Genomic DNA, 19848 nt, shown 5'->3' with positions numbered 1-19848 from the left:
ACGGCATCGCTAATGCGGCCGGATGTGCGTCACCAATTCCGTGACCCCAACGACTTCGCATTAGCGATGTCGCAGCGTGTAAAGACCCCTTTAGTCTGATCTATAGGGGTCCAGCATTAAACCAATGACTAAAATCAGGGTCCGGGAGTGTTCAAAATAAGCAATGTACACCCCTCCTCCGAGACTGAAAATGGGATAGTAGACATTCGGCCCCTTCATCTTAGTCATCAGTGGGGGTCTCAGGACCAGCTGCCAATCAAAACTTCTGAAAGTGGAGTTACTTTTTGACTTGTTAAGAACCAAAAACAAATGTTCTTTGCATTTCACTGAAGAAGCAGAAGTCATCTTGAACTGAAGCCGCCCCCTTGGTCATCTGATCAGCTGGGGTTCCAGGAGCTGGACCCCTGGGAAACTAGGAAAGCCCATTGATACTGTACCCCTCCCGAAAGGAATCGCTCTATTAGACCATCTAAGTCATATTACGGCATAAGCCCGTCCTAGAGGTGGGTCGCCTACTTAAAGAGAATTTGTCACCAGGTTCTTGCAACCTAATCAGAGAGTAGCATAAAGTAGGTACAGAGATTCTGATTCCAGCAATGTGTCACTTACTGGGCTGCTTAATATAGTTTTGATAAAATCGCTGATTAATCAGCAGTAGATCATCATTACAGGACTACATGGCGTGCTGCAGGTAGTCCAGCATATTCATGTGTTCTGTATAACTCCTAAATCTGTAGCAGAGAAAACAGTGATTTTATCAAACTGACAAGAAACAGCTCAGTAAGTGCCACATTGCTGAAATCAGGGTCTCTGTCTCTACATCATGCTGCTCTCAGACGGGGGAGTAAAAACCTGGTGATAGATTCCCTTTATGACCACGTCTAATACATAGTGTAAAGACTGCAGAAACCTGATATTTTACCTGCCATGCCCCAAACTATGCATTACATTATTACATATAGATTACATATTGAATGGGCACCAAGTAATTTTACATTTTTCCTAGAGCGACCAGTGTGGGGGAAATGTGGGGTTTCTTTAGCTGGACCCAAAACAATCATTTGAATTGTTCATTTTTACCTGGACTACATAAAAAAAGTCACAGGTAGTGATGAGCGGGCACTACCATGCTCAGGTCTCCTAACCAGCATTTAATGCTCGGATGGGTGCGACTTGAGTACACGAGTATAATGGAAATCAATGGAGAGATTCAGCATTCTTTTGGAAAATCTTCTGGAAAAATGCTTGTGTTCCCCATTGATTTCTATTATACTCAGGTACTTGAATCATACCCATTCAGGCATTAACTGCTCGTTAGGAGACCCGAGCATGGTAGTGCCCGCTCATCACTAGTTACCAGTACACAGCACCTGAGCATGGTAGTGCCCGGTCATCACTAGTTACCAGTACTGAGCACCCGAGCATGGTAGTGCCCGCTCATCACTAGTTACCAGTACTGAGCACCCGAGCATGGTAGTGCCCGCTCATCACTAGTTACCAGTACTGAGCACCCGAGCATGGTAGTGCCCGCTCATCACTAGTTACTAGTACAGAGCACCTGAGCATGGTAGTGCCCGCTCATCACTAGTTACCAGTACTGAGCACCCGAGCATGGTAGTGCCCGCTCATCACTAGTTACCAGTACTGAGCACCTGAGCATGGTAGTGCCCGCTCATCACTAGTTACCAGTACTGAGCACCTGAGCATGGTAGTGCCCGCTCATCACTAGTTACCAGTACTGAGCATGGTAGTGCTCACTCATCACTAGTTACCAGTACTGAGCACCCGAGCATGGTAGTGCCCGCTAATCACTAGTTACGAGTACCTGAGCATGGTAGTGCCTGCTCATCACTAGTTATGAGTACCGAGCACCCGAGCATGGTAGTGGCCGCACATCACTACTTACCAGTACTGAGCACATGAGCATGGTAGTGCCCGCTCATCACTAGTTACCAGTACTGAGCACCCGAGCATGGTAGTGCCCGCTCATCACTAGTTACCAGTACTGAGCACCCGAGCATGGTAGTGCCCGCTCATCACTAGTTACCAGTACTGAGCACCTGAGCATGGTAGTGCCCGCTCATCACTAGTTACCAGTACAGAGCACCCGAGCATGGTAGTGCCCGCTCATCACTAGTTACCAGTACTGAGCACCCGAGCATGGTAGTGCCCGCTCATCACTAGTTACAAGTACTGAGCACCTGAGCATGGTAGTGCCCGCTCATCACTAGTTACCAGTACAGAGCACCCGAGCATGGTAGTGCCCACTCATCACTAGTTACGAGTACCTGAGCATGGTAGTGCCTGCTCATCACTAGTTATGAGTACCGAGCACCCGAGCATGGTAGTGGCCGCTCATCACTACTTACCAGTACTGAGCACATGAGCATGGTAGTGCCCGCTCCTCACTAGTTACCAGTACTGAGCACCTGAGCATGGTAGTGCCCGCTCATCACTAGTTACCAGTACAGAGCACCCGAGCATGGTAGTGCCCGCTCATCACTAGTTACCAGTACTGAGCACCCGAGCATGGTAGTGCCCGCTCATCACTAGTTACAAGTACTGAGCACCTGAGCATGGTAGTGCCCGCTCATCACTAGTTACCAGTACAGAGCACCCGAGCATGGTAGTGCCCACTCATCACTAGTTACGAGTACCTGAGCATGGTAGTGCCTGCTCATCACTAGTTATGAGTACCGAGCACCCGAGCATGGTAGTGGCCACTCATCACTAGTTACCAGTACTGAGCACCCGAGCATGGTAGTGCCCGCTCATCACTAGTTACCAGCACTGAGCACCCGAGCATGGTAGTGCTCGCTCATCACCAGTTACGAGTTCTGAGCACCCGAGCATGGTAGTGTCCGCTCATCACTAGTTACGAGTACAGAGCACCTGAGCATGGTAGTGCTCACTCATCACTAGTTACCAGTACTGAGCACCCGAGCATGGTAGTGTCCGCTCATCACTAGTTACCAGTACTGAGCACCCGAGCATGGTAGTGCCCGCTCATCACTAGTTACCAGTACTGAGCACCCGAGCATGGTAGTGCCCGCTCATCACTAGTTACCAGTACAAAGCACCCGAGCATGGTAGTGCCCGCTCATCACTAGTTACCAGTACTGAGCACCCGAGCATGGTAGTGCCCGCTCATCACTAGTTACCAGTACTGAGCACCCGAGCATGGTAGTGCCCGCTCATCACTAGTTACCAGTACTGAGCACCCGAGCATGGTAGTGCCCGCTCATCACTAGTTACCAGTACTGAGCACCCGAGCATGGTAGTGCCCGCTCATCACTAGTTACCAGTACTGAGCACCCGAGCATGGTAGTGCCTGCTCATCACTAGTCACAGCTAAACCGTGTATATGTCCCATGCAGAGTAATGTTGTAACCACGGAGCACTTTACCCTCTGCCATCATCATATCCTGATCTGGATGAAGAATTTGAACACCCTCTTCTTGTTAGGTCGGGCCGAATCATACTCTGAAAGCTAAAGATGAAAAAACAAAAATAAATAGTTAGGACACAGTTTATTTTTACCAGTCTGCATCATGTTTGTGCTGATTACTCGTTTGCAAATATATTTCTGCAGGGACATGGACATTTTTTGTCAGAGAGGGGGAGATATCAATTTTTATAATTCAGCGCAGTATTTCATTCCTCCCCCACATACACACAGTGACCGCTCTCCCAGCAAAGGAGAGTTTTGTCGCGGTCACTCGGCCCTAATCCCTTCCATGGGGCTCAGCTGCAGTTCCGAGCACAGACTGCAGAGGCGCTGTGCGGAGAAGTGCTGACGGCCCGGGTCACTTTCATCTTCAGATTATTGGGGGTTTCTGTGGTTAGACCACTACTGAGCAGCAATATATAGTACACCCCAAGAGCTGACCATCACTCGCTAAGACGCCTTACACATAACACATCTAAACGGGCGGATACTCACAACAAGACAATAAAGTCTGTGATCCCCCAGAACATGTCTGTGATGAAGGACAGCCTCCATGGAGATCTCTGCTGGCCGTCCAACACTTGCCCTAAGAAGACAAACACGATTTAAGATTCATTCTCAAGACAAATATCTGCTGAAAAAACATATAAAATAATCACAGCTGCAAAAAATGAAATCAAAAGTTTTAAAAAGTCTCATTTTCAGAGCGGCTGGATCTGCGCAATACAGAACTGTCTATTGTGAAGTTAAAGGGGGATGTCCATGTTTGGCTGCAGACTTGTGAGTCGTCACAGCGCGCACCGTACACACTGTCAGGATTCTCCACACCAGCGGCAAGACAAGTACGCGATATGCAATCTGACTACATGTGCGCGGCCTCGCTCAATCCACTTGTATCGAGTAGATGCGTCTAGTCAGAATGTAAGTGCGGTCAGACGGCCATATAACATGGACGACGATCACATCGCAACGCTCAGACCGGCTGCTGGCACCCAGAGAGCACGCACACATTATATATATATATATACACACACAAAGCGCCGCCATACACCTATATATATATATATATATATATATATATATATATATATATATATATATACACGGAGCGCCGCCATACACTCATAGATATACACGGAGCGCCGCCATACACTCATAGATATACACGGAGCGCCGCCATACACTCATAGATATACACGGAGCGTCGCCATACACTCATAGATATACACGGAGCGCCGCCATACACTCATAGATATACACGGAGCGACGCCATACACTCATAGATATACACGGAGCGCCGCCATACACTCATAGATATACACGGAGCGCCGCCATACACTCATAGATATACACGGAGCGACGCCATACACTCATATATATATATACACGGAGCGCCTCCATACACTCATATACAGTTAGGTCCAGAAATCTTTGGACAGTGACACAATTTTGGCGAGTTGGGCTCTGCATGCCACCACATTGGATTTGAAATGAAACCTCTACAACAGAATTCAAGTGCAGATTGTAACGTTTAATTTGAAGGTTTGAACAAAAATATCTGATAGAAATTGTAGGAATTGTCACATTTCTTTACAAACACTCCACATTTTAGGAGGTCAAAAGTAATTGGACAAATAAACCAAACCCAAACAAAATATTTTTATTTTCAATATTTTGTTGCGAATCCTTTGGAGGCAATCACTGCCTTAAGTCTGGAACCCATGGACATCACCAAACGCTGGGTTTCCTCCTTCTTAATGCTTTGCCAGGCCTTTACAGCCGCAGCCTTCAGGTCTTGCTTGTTTGTGGGTCTTTCCGTCTTAAGTCTGGATTTGAGCAAGTGAAATGCATGCTCAATTGGGTTAAGATCTGGTGATTGACTTGGCCATTGCAGAATGTTCCACTTTTTTGCACTCATGAACTCCTGGGTAGCTTTGGCTGTATGCTTGGGGTCATTGTCCATCTGTACTATGAAGCGCCGTCCGATCAACTTTGCGGCATTTGGCTGAATCTGGGCTGAAAGTATATCCCGGTACACTTCAGAATTCATCCGGCTACTCTTGTCTGCTGTTATGTCATCAATAAACACAAGTGACCCAGTGCCATTGAAAGCCATGCATGCCCATGCCATCACGTTGCCTCCACCATGTTTTACAGAGGATGTGATGTGCCTTGGATCATGTGCCGTTCCCTTTCTTCTCCACACTTTTTTCTTCCCATCATTCTGGTACAGGTTGATCTTGGTCTCATCTGTCCATAGAATACTTTTCCAGAACTGAGCTGGCTTCATGAGGTGTTTTTCAGCAAATGTAACTCTGGCCTGTCTATTTTTGGAATTGATGAATGGTTTGCATCTAGATGTGAACCCTTTGTATTTACTTTCATGGAGTCTTCTCTTTACTGGTGACTTAGAGACAGATACACCTACTTCACTGAGAGTGTTCTGGACTTCAGTTGATGTTGTGAACGGGTTCTTCTTCACCAAAGATAGTATGCGGCGATCATCCACCACTGTTGTCATCCATGCACGCCCAGGCCTTTTTGAGTTCCCAAGCTCACCAGTCAATTCCTTTTTTCTCAGAATGTACCCGACTGTTGATTTTGCTACTCCAAGTATGTCTGATATACACACGGAGCGCCGCCATACACTCATATATATATATACACGGAGCGCCGCCATACACTCATATATATATATATACACGGAGCGCCGCCATACACTCATATATATATATATATACACGGAGCGCCACCATACACTCATATATATATATATACACGGAGCGCCGCCATACACTCATATATATATATACACGGAGCGCCGCCATACACTCATATATATATATATACACGGAGCGCCACCATACACTCATATATATATATACACGGAGCGCCGCCATACACTCATATATATATATACACGGAGCGCCGCCATACACTCATATATATATATACACGGAGCGCCGCCATACACTCATATATATATATACACGGAGCGCCGCCATACACTCATATATATATATACACGGAGCGCCGCCATACACTCATATATATATATATACACGGAGCGCCGCCATACACTCATATATATATATACACGGAGCGCCGCCATACACTCATATATATATATATATACACGGAGCGCCGCCATACACTCATATATATATATACACGGAGCGCCGCCATACACTCATATATATATATATACACGGAGCGCCACCATACACTCATATATATATATATACACGGAGCGCCACCATACACTCATATATATATATACACGGAGCGCCGCCATACACTCATATATATATATACACGGAGCGCCGCCATACACTCATATATATATATACACGGAGCGCCGCCATACACTCATATATATATATACACGGAGCGCCACCATACACTCATATATATATATATATACACGGAGCGCCACCATACACTCATATATATATATATACACGGAGCGCCGCCATACACTCATATATATATATATATACACGGAGCGCCACCATACACTCATATATATATATACACGGAGCGCCGCCATACACTCATATATATATATACACGGAGCGCCGCCATACACTCATATATATATATATATACACGGAGCGCCACCATACACTCATATATATATATACACGGAGCGCCACCATACACTCATATATATATATATATATACACGGAGCGCCGCCATACACTCATATATATATATACACGGAGCGCCACCATACACTCATATATATATATATATATACACGGAGCGCCGCCATACACTCATATATATATATATACACGGAGCGCCACCATACACTCATATGTAAAGTGCTATGGAATTAATAGCGCTATATAAATGAATAAAATTATTATTATTATTATTATATATATATATATATATATATATATATACACGGAGCGCCGCCATACACTCATATATATATATATATATATACACGGAGCGCCGCCATACACTCATATATATATATACACGGAGCGCCGCCATACACTCATATATATATATATATATATATAGACCGCGTGCGCGCACACACACACAATATTACAATATTATATATATATATATATATATATATATATATATATATATATATATATATATATATATACACACACAGTGCGCACACCTACATTTGTATATGTACATATACGCACAGAGTATATATACACTCACGCTCTCTGCACACAGTATATACACACACTGTACACAGCACACACAGTATATACACGCTCTCTGCACACAGTATATACACACACTGTACACAGCACACACAGTATATACATACAGTATATACACGCTCTCAGCACACAGTATATACACACACTGTACACAGCACACACAGTATATACACACAGTATATACACGCTCTCTGCACACAGTATACACACGCTCTCTGCACACAGTATATACACACACTGTACACAGCACACACAGTATATACACACAGTATATACACGCTCTCTGCACACAGTATATACACACACTGTACACAGCACACACAGTATATACACACAGTATATACACGCTCTCTGCACACAGTATATACACGCTCTCTGCACACAGTATATACACACACTGTACACAGCACACACAGTATATATACACTCACGCTCTCTGCACACAGTATATACACACTGTACACAGCACACACAGTATATACACGCTCTCTGCACACAGTATATACACACTGTACACAGCACACACAGTATATACTCGCTCTCTGTACACAGTATATACACACACTGTACACAGTATATACACACTGTACACAGTATATACTCGCTCTCTGCACACAGTATACATACACACTCTGTACACAGTATATACACACTGTACACAGTATATACTCGCTCTCTGCACACAGTATACATACACACACACTGTGCACAGTATATACACAGTATATACACAGTATATACACAGTATATACACACACTGTGCACAGTATATACACAGTATACACACATACTGTGCACAGTATACATACACACAGTATACATACACACACTGCACAGTATACACTCGCTCTCTGCACACAGTATACATACACACAGTATACATACACACACTGTGCACAGTATACACTCGCTCTCACCGTTCGCTATATACACACACTGTACACAGTATTCACACACTGTACAGTATACACACACTGTACACAGTATACATACACACAGTATACATACACACAGTATATACACACACTGTACACAGTATACACAGTATATACACACACACTGTACACAGTATACATACACACACTGTACACAGTATACATACACACACTGTACACAGTATACACTCGCTCTCTGTACACAGTATACATACACACACTGTACACAGTATACATACACACACTGCACAGTATACACTCGCTCTCTGTACACAGTATACATACACACACTGTACACGGTATACATACACACAGTATACATACACATACTGTACACAGTATACATACACACAGTATATACACACACTGTACACAGTATACACACAGTATACACACACTGTACACAGTATACACACACTGTACACAGTATACACACAGTATACACACACTGTGCACAGTATACACTCGCTCTCTGTACACAGTATACATACACACTGTACACAGTATACACAGTATATACACACACACTGTACACAGTATACATACACACACTGTACACAGTATACATACACACACTGTGCACAGTATACATACACACACTGTGCACAGTATACACTCGCTCTCTGTACACAGTATACATACACACACTGTACACAGTATACATACACACAGTATACATACACACACTGTACACAGTATACATACACACAGTATATACACACACTGTACACAGTATACACACAGTATACACACACTGTACACAGTATACACACACTGTGCACAGTATACACACAGTATATACACACACTGTGCACAGTATACACACAGTATATACACACACTGTGCACAGTATACACACAGTATATACACACACTGTGCACAGTATACACACAGTATATACACACACTGTGCACAGTATACACACAGTATATACACACACTGTGCACAGTATACACACAGTATATACACACACTGTGCACAGTATACACACAGTATATACACACACTGTGCACAGTATACACACAGTATATACACACACTGTGCACAGTATACACACAGTATATACACACACTGTGCACAGTATACATACACACAGTATACACTCGCTCTCACCGTTCGCTATATACACCATGTCTCGTCTTCTCTGGACGGTGACTCAGTCTCAGGCTCCGGCTCGAGGATATCCTGGTCACGTGACCAGTGAGTTGGAGGGCGCTGATTGGCTGAAACGTATCTTCCTGTAACAACGTTGGGCCGTCACCCAGGAATTAGCTGCCTCTTGTCCGCTCTCCCAGGGATAGCGCTGGTTGTCCCTCTTACTGGCACTCAGGAGGAGGAGGGGTGTGAGGGCAAAGTAAGTGGCTACGCGCATGCGCGGCAGGAATTCGGTGGCCGCTATGACCCAGGCTGAAAAGGGGGAACCGGAGAACGGCAGAGAGAAGGAGAAGGAGCAGCGGGGGGTGAAGCGGCCGGTGGTGCCAGCAGCCATCCCGGAGCCCCTGCAGGAGGTGACTGTCTGGTGGATGGAGGTCATATGTATTATATGGGGTGAAGTGCTCCTGGGTAACAGGTTCACACGTGTGTATGACAACGCCGCCGATTTGTTGTCTCTGTCCCCTCCTGTCCTGTGATAGAAGATGCGCAGCCTTCCCCTAGACCCGTCCCCCGAGCGTGGCCTCTAACCCCCCCCCCAAACCGTCCCCGGAGCAGCCTCCCCCTTACATACCTGTCCCTGGAGCAGCCCTCCCCCCCCTAGACCCGTCCCCGGAGCAGCCTCCCCCTTACATACCTGTCCCTGGAGCAGCCCTCCCCCCCTAGACCCGTCCCCGGAGCAGCCTCCCCCTTACATACCTGTCCCTGGAGCAGCCCTCCCCCCCTAGACCCGTCCCCGGAGCAGCCTCCCCCTTACATACCTGTCCCTGGAGCAGCCCTCCCCCCCCCTAGACCCGTCCCCGGAGCAGCCTCCCCCTTACATACCTGTCCCTGGAGCAGCCCTCCCCCCCCTAGACCCGTCCCCGGAGCAGCCTCCCCCTTACATACCTGTCCCTGGAGCAGCCCTCCCCCCCTAGACCCGTCCCCGGAGCAGCCTCCCCCTTCCTTACATACCTGTCCCTGGAGCAGCCCTCCCCCCCTAGACCCGTCCCCGGAGCAGCCTCCCCCTTCCTTACATACCTGTCCCTGGAGCAGCCCTCCCCCCCTAGACCCGTGCCCGGAGCACAGCCCCCCAGACCCATCCCCAGAGCAGCCCTCCCCCAACCCCCCAGACCTGTCCCCTGAGCACTGCCCCCCCATCCCGTCCCTGGAGCGCAGCCGCCACCCCCCTGCCCCCCCCCCCCCCCCCAACTTGTCCCCGGAGCGGCCCCACCACAGCCGTGCTCACAGATGAGGAGCCGTGCACTTCTCATCCTGCAAAGAATTCTTACATCTTTTTTCATCATACGTGGGATTTAATGATCATTATCCTCATATGCGGCCCCCTGTGTGTGGACATCGCCCCCGTCTCCTCCTCCCCGGGCTCCTCCTCTGGTGTGTATGTATGTGTATATATAATATGTCTCTGTATCACCATAATACCGTAATCCCTGTGCTTCTTTTCTGGCAGCATATACAGAGTGACTACGTTGTGGTCGTGCACCCCGGATCCAACACCTTGCGCATCGGCAGAGCCACCGACAGCCACCCGGCAGCCATCCCCCATGTAATCGGCAGAAGACGCAGGCAGCCCGGGCAGCCGGCCTCCTCCTGTGACAAGTGGCTGCTCAGAGAGGGGCTGAATGTAAGTGTGGGGTAATGCAGGGCCCTCCGCAGCCCGTAGGTCCCCATTCACATGGATTTCACGTCTGCACGTGGCCGGCTCTGAATGTGACGTTAGTAGCAGTAATCAGAACTCTGAGAAGCGCCTCTTGTGTGACGGACGCCTGATTAGCCGGGGACAACATCATGGTAGCGGTGTCACGTATATGTGACATCACACCAGGCCGGCCAATCAGACGGCCGCCACAGCACAGGCGGTTCTCGGAGTTCTCCATCACCGGCCATAGATGATAGACGCAACCAATGGACCCGGCCTGTGAATCGGTTCCCTGCTCTCCTGGGCCCCCTAATGCTGGAATATGCACCAATCTTACCTAAAGAGGAGCAGGTCAACGTTTTGTGGGCCATATTTTTTTTTTCTTCGGCGCTCCATTGGGAGACCCAGACGATTGGGTGTATAGCTACTGCCTCCGGAGGCCACACAAAGCATTACACTAAAAAGTGTAAGGCCCCTCCCCTTCTGGCTATACACCCCCCGTGGGATCACGGGATGCTCAGTTTTCAAGCTTTGTGCGAAGGAGGCACACATCCATGCACAGCTCCACTGTTTAGTCAGCAGTAGCTGCTGACTATATCGGATGGAAGAAAAGAGGGCCCATATAGGGTCCCCAGCATGCTCCCTTCTCACCCCACTTGCGGTTTGTAAGGTTGAGGTACCCATTGCGGGTACGGAGGCTGGAGCCCACATGCTGCTTTCCTTCCCCATCCCCCTGAGGGGCTCTGTGGAAGTGGGATCTTACCGGCCCCCAAACCCTGAGGCCGGGCTCCATCCACAGACCCAGAGACCCTGCTGGAGGAGCTGAGTACCGTCAGGGACAAGGCCCTGCAACATTCAGGTACTCTGTGTCCCCGCACAGAAGGCCACGCACACTCCAGACTTGCTGGGTGTGCTAGTGCGCCGGGGGCAGTAGCGCTGCGCGCTCGGGTTAGAGTCACTGCAGCTTAGCTGAGTGATTTTATGGTTGGGAACTACCGCGCCGGCCGCTCCGGGAGCGGCGGCGCGGCTGGGACTTGTAGTGCGCCGGGGACTCGCGCTGACCGCGCTTTTACGGCGGCAGCGCTCATAAATCTAGTCCCCGGCTTTTGCGGCCTAGCTCTGCTTCGTTCCCGCCCCCACCCTGTCAGTCAGGGAAAGGGAGAGACGCTGTTCTATAGTCAGCGCCGAGGGCTGGAGTCTTATTTACATACTCCAGCCCTCTCACTGGGCACAGTGGGGACGCAAGTTTCCCGCTCTTGGTCTCAACACGCCCAGGGCCCGCCCCTCTCCACAGGACGCCGGCAGCCATTCCTGCATGCAGTCTGGCTGGAGAACGGACACAGGCTCTGGGGGACTCAGACAAGGGGCTCTGGCGACCACACACCCGCGTTTATGCGGGCGGTAAGCTGCACATAAGTGCTGGCCCCACTAGTGCCACAGTGTTATTTGGTGCACTTTTTCCCTGTACCATATATATTTATATTGCACTGTACAGTCGCTTCTTGGCTTATACCCTTATTGCTCTGAGGAGACAACAACATGTCATCCGCAAAACGCAAGGGTGCCAAGGCACAGGCGGTATGCACTGCTTGTGCCGCATGTGGGGCTAATCTACCGGCAGGTTCCAATGACCCCCATTGTGTGCAATGTTCAATCCCTGTGCCACTTCGGCAGCCAGAGTCTATGGTAGTAGTGGCCCAGGCAGAGACGCCTGTGAACCCTGCCCCGGTGACGGGGACAGAATTTGCAGCTTTTGCTGATAAGATGTCTGTGACTATGACAAAAATCCTGGAGACCTTGCAGTCCAGGCCAGTTACTCAGTCCATGGACAATGCTGTGTCTATGCTCCCCGGTCCCCCTCAGTTGGAACTAATCCGTACTTCAAGGGGGTCCCAGGCATCACAGGCTGAAGACTCTGACTCGGATGACAGTCCCAGGCAGCCTAAGGGGCGCGCTGGGAAAGACCCTCGACGTCATCACACTGGTCAGGGTCTCAGCGAGAAGAGTCTCTGTATGAGGGGACAGAGGTGGGTGATCAGGAATCTAATCCTGACACCGCTCTCAATCTAGATACCCCTGATGGTGACGCTATGGTAAATGACCTTATAGCGGCCATCAATAGACTGTTGGATATTTCTCCCCCAGCCCCTTCAGCAGAGGAGGCAGCTGCACGGCAGGAGAAGTTCCATTTCCGGTATCCCAAGCGTAAATTGAGTACTTTTCTGGACCACTCTGACTTCAGAGAATCAGTCCAGAAACATCATGCTTATCCAGACAAGCGTTTCTCCAAACGTCTTAAGGATACACGTTATCCCTTTCCCCCTGACGTGGTCAAACGCTGGACCCAGTGTCCAAAGGTGGATCCCCCAATATCCAGGCTTGCGGCTAGATCCATAGTCGCAGTAGAGGATGGCGCTTCACTTAAAGATGCCAACGACAGACAGATGGACCTTTGGTTAAAATCTGTCTATGAAGCTATCGGCGCGTCGTTTGCTCCAGCATTCGCGGCCGTGTGGGCACTCCAAGCTATTTCCGCTGGTCTGGCACAGGTGGACTCTATCATACGTCCAGCAGTGCCGCGAGTGGCGTCCTTAACTACGCAAATGTCTGCGTTTGCGACCTACGCTATCAATGCGGTACTGGACTCTACGAGCCGTACCTCAATGGCGTCCGCCAACTCTGTGGTTTTGCGCACAGCCTTGTGGTTAAAGGAATGGAAAGCAGATTCTGCTTCGAAGAAATGTTTAACCAGCTTGCCACTTTCTGGAGACAGACTGTTTGGTGAGCAATTGGCTGAAATCATTAAACAGTCCAAGGGTAAGGACTCCTCCTTACCCCAGCCCAGATCAAGCAAACCTCAACAGAAGAAGTGGCAGTCGAGGTTTCGGTCCTTTCGAGGCTCGGGCAAGCCCCAATTCTCCTCGTCCAAAGGGACTCAGAAGGAGCAAAGGAGCTCAGATGCCTGGCGGGCTCACTCACGCCCCAAGAAAGCAACCGGAGGAACCGCTTCCAAGCCGGCTGCCTCATGACTTTCGGCCTCCTCTCTCCGCATCCTCGGTTGGGGGCAGGCTCTCCCGCTTTTGCGACATTTGGCTGCCACAGGTCAAGGACCGGTGGGTAACAGACATTTTGTCTCACGGGTACAGGATAGAGTTCAGTTCTCGTCCTCCGCCTCGGTTCTTCAGAACTTCCCCACATCCCGACCGAGCAGATGCCCTTCTGCAGGCGGTGGGCTCTTTAAGAGCAGAAGGAGTGGTGATCCCTGTTCCTCTTCAGGAACAAGGGCACGGTTTTTACTCCAATCTCTTTGTGGTGCCAAAAAAGGACGGCTCATTCCGTCCTGTTCTGGACCTAAAACTGCTCAACAAGCATGTGAACGCCAGGCGGTTCCGGATGGAATCCCTCCGCTCCGTCATTGCCTCAATGTCTCAAGGAGACTTCCTTGCATCGATAGACATCAAAGATGCTTATCTCCACGTACCGATTGCTACAGAGCACCAACGCTTTCTACGTTTCGTGATAGGAGACGACCATCTTCAATTCGTAGCTCTGCCATTTGGTCTGGCGACAGCCCCACGGGTTTTCACCAAGGTCATGGCGGCAGTGGTAGCAATCTTGCACTCTCAGGGACACTCGGTGATCCCTTACTTAGACGATCTGCTTGTAAAAGCACCCTCTCAAGAGGCATGCCAACACAGCCTGAATGTTGCCCTGGAGACTCTCCAGACTTTCGGGTGGATCATCAACTTTTCAAAGTCCAATCTGTCACCGACCCAATCACTAACGTATCTTGGCATGGAGTTTCATACTCTCTCAGCGATAGTGAAGCTTCCGCTGGACAAGCAGCGGTCACTACAAACAGGGGTGCAGTCTCTCCTTCAAGGTCAGTCGCACCCCTTAAGGCGCCTCATGCACTTCCTAGGGAAGATGGTGGCAGCAATGGAGGCAGTCCCGTTTGCGCAGTTTTATCTGCGCCCACTTCAGTGGGACATTCTCCGCCAATGGGACGGAAAGTCAACATCCCTGAACAGGGAAGTCTCCCTTTCCCAGACGGCCAAGGACTCTCTGCAGTGGTGGCTTCTTCCCACCTCATTATCACAAGGAAGGTCCTTCCTACCCCCATCCTGGGCGGTGGTCACGACAGACGCGAGTCTGTCAGGGTGGGGAGCAGTTTTTCTCCACCACAGGGCTCAGGGTACGTGGACTCAGCAGGAGTCCACCCTTCAGATCAATGTTCTGGAAATCAGGGCAGTGTATCTGGCCCTACTAGCCTTCCAGCAGTGGCTGGAAGGAAAGCAGATCCGAATTCAGTCGGACAACTCCACAGCGGTGGCATACATCAACCACCAAGGAGGGACACGCAGCCGGCAAGCCTTCCAGGAAGTCCGGCGGATTCTGACGTGGGTGGAGGACAGAGCATCCACCATATCCGCGGTTCACATCCCGGGCGTGGAAAACTGGGAAGCGGACTTCCTCAGTCGCCAGGGTATGGACGCAGGGGAGTGGTCCCTTCACCCGGACGTGTTTCAGGAAATCTGTTGCCGCTGGGGGGTGCCGGACGTCGACTTAATGGCGTCTCGGCACAACAACAAGGTCCCGACCTTCATGGCGCGGTCTCGCGATCAAAGTGCTCTGGCGGTAGACGCCTTGGTGCAAGATTGGTCGCAGTTCCGGCTCCCTTATGTGTTTCCACCTCTGGCACTCCTGCCCAGAGTGCTACGCAAGATCAGATCCGATTGCAGCCGCGTCATACTCGTCGCTCCAGACTGGCCGAGGAGGTCGTGGTACCCGGATCTGTGGCATCTCACGGTCGGCCAACCGTGGGCACTACCAGACCGACCAGACTTACTGTCCCAAGGGCCGTTTTTCCATCGGAATTCTGCGGCCCTGAACCTGACTGTGTGGCCATTGAGTCCTGGATCCTAGCGTCTTCAGGATTATCCCAAGGGGTCGTTGCCACCATGAGACAGGCTAGGAAGCACACGTCTGCTAAGATCTACCACAGAACGTGGAAGATATTCTTATCCTGGTGCTCTGCTCAGGGAGTGTCCCCCTGGCCATTTGCATTGCCTACTTTTCTTTCTTTCCTGCAATCTGGGTTAGAAAAAGGTTTGTCGCTCGGCTCCCTTAAAGGGCAAGTCTCGGCGCTATCCGTCTTTTTTCAGAAGCGTCTAGCACGACTTTCTAAGGTGCGCACGTTCCTGCAGGGGGTTTGTCATATCGTACCCCCGTACAAGCGGCCGTTAGATCCATGGGATCTGAACAGAGTACTAGTTGCCCTCCAGAAGCCGCCCTTCGAGCCTCTGAGGGATGTTTCACTTTCTCGACTATCACAGAAAGTGGTTTTTCTGGTAGCGGTCACGTCTCTTCGGAGGGTATCCGAGCTGGCAGCGCTGTCATCCAAGGCTCCTTTCCTGGTCTTCCACCAGGACAAGGTAGTGCTGCGCCCCATTCAGGAGTTTCTCCCTAAGGTGGTATCCTCTTTTCATCTAAATCAGGATATCTCTTTGCCTTCCTTTTGTCCTCATGCAGTTCATCGGTATGAGAAGGATTTACATTTGTTAGATCTGGTGAGAGCACTCAGAATCTACATTTCCCGCACGGCGCCACTGCGCCGCTCCGATGCACTCTTTGTCCTTGTCGCTGGTAAGCGCAAAGGGTCGCAGGCTTCCAAAGCCACCCTGGCTCGATGGATCAAAGAACCAATTCTTGAAGCCTACCGTTCTGCTGGGCTTCCGGTTCCATCAGGGCTAAAGGCCCACTCAACCAGAGCCGTGGGTGCGTCCTGGGCATTACGACACCAGGCTACGGCTCAACAGGTGTGCCAGGCAGCTACCTGGTCGAGTCTGCACACTTTCACCAAACATTATCAGGTGCATACCTATGCTTCGGCGGACGCCAGCCTAGGTAGAAGAGTCCTGCAGGCGGCAGTTGCCTCCCCATAGGGTAGGGCTGTCTTGCAGCTCTAACATGAGGTATTTCTTTACCCACCCAGGGACTGCTTTTGGACGTCCCAATCGTCTGGGTCTCCCAATGGAGCGCCGAAGAAGAAGGGAATTTTGTTACTTACCGTAAATTCCTTTTCTTCTAGCTCCTATTGGGAGACCCAGCACCCGCCCTGTTGTCCTTCGGGATTTTTGGGTTTTTTTGGATACACATGTTGTTCATGTTGAACGGTTTTCAGTTCTCCGATGTTACTTCGGAGTGAATTTGTTTAAACCAGTTATTGGCTTTCCTCCTTCTTGCTTTAGCACTAAAACTGAGCATCCCGTGATCCCACGGGGGGTGTATAGCCAGAAGGGGAGGGGTTACACTTTTTAGTGTAATGCTTTGTGTGGCCTCCGGAGGCAGAAGCTATACACCCAATCGTCTGGGTCTCCCAATAGGAGCTAGAAGAAAAGGAATTTACGGTAAGTAACAAAATTCCCTTCTTTATTTACTGCGGCTATTATGCTAATTATTTATGGTCTGAACAAGGGGGCGGTGCTTACAGGGTAATAATGCAGAACAGGCTAAAGACACGCCCCTGAGGATCCTCTCAGCCACACCCCCTCAGTGAGCACCGAGCTGCAGTGGTCAGATTTGCCCCCCGGCACATTATACAGGTCGTTATAAAGGACCAATGTCACATATCGTTTAAGCCTCGTACACAGAACTTACCCACTGATCCGCCTCCCGCTTTATGTTTATATTGACTATGAAGAAGTCATTACATTATTGTTATTTATTTAATCATTTTTATCTTTTGTTTTTCAGAAGCCGGAAAGCAATGAACAAAGACACAATGGCCTCAAAATGGTGGATCAAGCGATCTGGTCCAAAAAGCTGTCTAACGGGACCAGGCGGATCCCTGTGGTGCCAGAGCAGGTGGGTGATCAGCAGCGGAGCCGCAGCCTAGGGCTTTATACACATTACATGAGCGTCCGGCCAGAGCCGCACCTGTTAAATCCTGCTGTCAATCTCTGATAACGGGATTTAACACTCGCCGGTGGAGAGTGCGTAGTACCCCACCCCCATCGGTGGCCTTGTGATGTGATCGCAGAGTGCCGATAGGTTCTCATGACATCTGGGGCTCATCTGATGACACTCCGGCAGAGCGCCGCCATCCACAGGAGAGCAGCACTTCTGCTGAACAGATCAGCGCTGATGCTGAAGTATCGCCCTATACAGCAGAAGTGATGGGAGAATATCCGCTTCATCTCCCCCTAATGGGACTATTTACAACAGGAAAAAGAGTAACAAAAAAGTTTTTCAAAGTATTAAGTAATAAAAAAACAAAAGTTCAAATCACCCCCTTTTGCCCCATTGAAAATAAAACCGTTAAAAAAAAAAAAAAAAAATACACTTTCGGTATTGCCGCGTTCAGAAATACCCGATCTATCAAATATAATAAATGGATCTGATCGGTAAAGGCGTCAGAATTATTTTTTTTTTTTTTTTTTGCTCACAGCAACATTGCAATAAAAGGTGATCAAAACATTGCATCTTCCCAAAAATGGTAGAACTAAAAATGCCTGCTCCTGACCCCAAAAAATAAGCCATTACTGAGCCCCAGATCCTGAAAAATCAGAACTCCGCAGAGCTCGGAAAATGGCGCTAAAAGGGCAATTCCTTTTACTGCTTAAAAAACAAACAAACCAAAACCCCAACCTATACATGTCTATACCTATACATGTTTGGTATCTATGAGCTCGTACTGACACTGCCACATCAGTTTTATCTTATAGTGAAAATGGTAAATAAAGAAACAATAATTGTGGAATTGCCCTTTTTTTTTTTTTTTTTTTTTTTCTTTCCCCCTCCCTTGTAATTTCACTACACTTAGAATATTTTGTTTTCCACTTTTCAGTACAATATGGAGCAGAATGAATGGTGTCATTCAAAAGTACAACTCATCCTGCAAAAAACTAAACCCTCATATCATATGGCTATATTGACTGAAAAATAAACAAAAAGTTATGGCGCTTGGAAGGAAAAAAAAAATGGAAAATCACCAGGCAGTGAAGGCGTTGAACAGCCTTATGAAACAAACTTTCACAGTAAATATACCAGCCACATCAGGACTAAAATATTGATTCAATAATATATTATGCAAATTGCTTTGTGAAATTTGGTGACAGATTTACTACTGAAGACTCGGGATTCCAGCGTGTTTATCTGGGGGTTTGTTCTCCTTTTTTAGGCTCGAGCATACAATAAACAGATAAGGCCGGCGATATTGGACCATGATTCTGGAGTGAAGTGGACCAGCACTTCTCACAGCGAAGAATACTTTGTAGGAGAAGAGGTACTTGCTCAAATCTGTTTTTTTGGATTGTCAATCTCTGTTCTCTATTACTATAGGGGTTTTATAGGATTAGGACCCCATACACATTGGATAACAGTCGGCTGACCAATCATTTGTCCGTCGGCTTTCTCTCGTCACGTGCTTGGTTCAGCTGACCGCTCCTGTGTTTTCTATGGAGTCTTCTGCC

The 19848-nt window shown here is 48.8% G+C and overlaps 2 protein-coding genes across 2 annotated transcripts in view; one reads left to right on the top strand and one right to left on the bottom strand.

Annotated features, from left to right (window-relative positions):
* SELENOK (selenoprotein K) overlaps positions 1-9802 on the bottom strand; it is a 47730-nt gene extending 37928 nt beyond the window's left edge. Inside the window, exons 1-3 of the mRNA XM_075321301.1 lie at positions 9697-9802; positions 3944-4034; positions 3407-3490 (exon numbers count right to left, since the gene is read on the bottom strand). Coding sequence (XP_075177416.1) covers positions 3407-3490; positions 3944-4034; positions 9697-9715 — 194 coding nt within the window. The 5' untranslated portion in view covers positions 9716-9802. The remainder of the gene's footprint in view (positions 1-3406; positions 3491-3943; positions 4035-9696) is intronic.
* A 27-nt stretch (positions 9803-9829) lies between these two features.
* Positions 9830-19848, top strand: part of ACTR8 (actin related protein 8) — an 87437-nt gene continuing 77418 nt past the window's right edge. The window contains exons 1-4 of the mRNA XM_075321300.1: positions 9830-10091; positions 11186-11359; positions 18131-18241; positions 19557-19661. Of these exons, the coding sequence (XP_075177415.1) occupies positions 9954-10091; positions 11186-11359; positions 18131-18241; positions 19557-19661 (528 nt within the window). The 5' untranslated portion in view covers positions 9830-9953. The remainder of the gene's footprint in view (positions 10092-11185; positions 11360-18130; positions 18242-19556; positions 19662-19848) is intronic.

This window comes from Anomaloglossus baeobatrachus, chromosome 8, assembly GCF_048569485.1.
Source record: "Anomaloglossus baeobatrachus isolate aAnoBae1 chromosome 8, aAnoBae1.hap1, whole genome shotgun sequence".
In the NCBI taxonomy this organism is placed as follows: Eukaryota; Metazoa; Chordata; class Amphibia; order Anura; family Aromobatidae; genus Anomaloglossus; species Anomaloglossus baeobatrachus.
The sequence above is the reverse complement of the archived record's forward strand: the minus strand, read 5'-3'. Positions and strand labels throughout refer to the sequence as shown.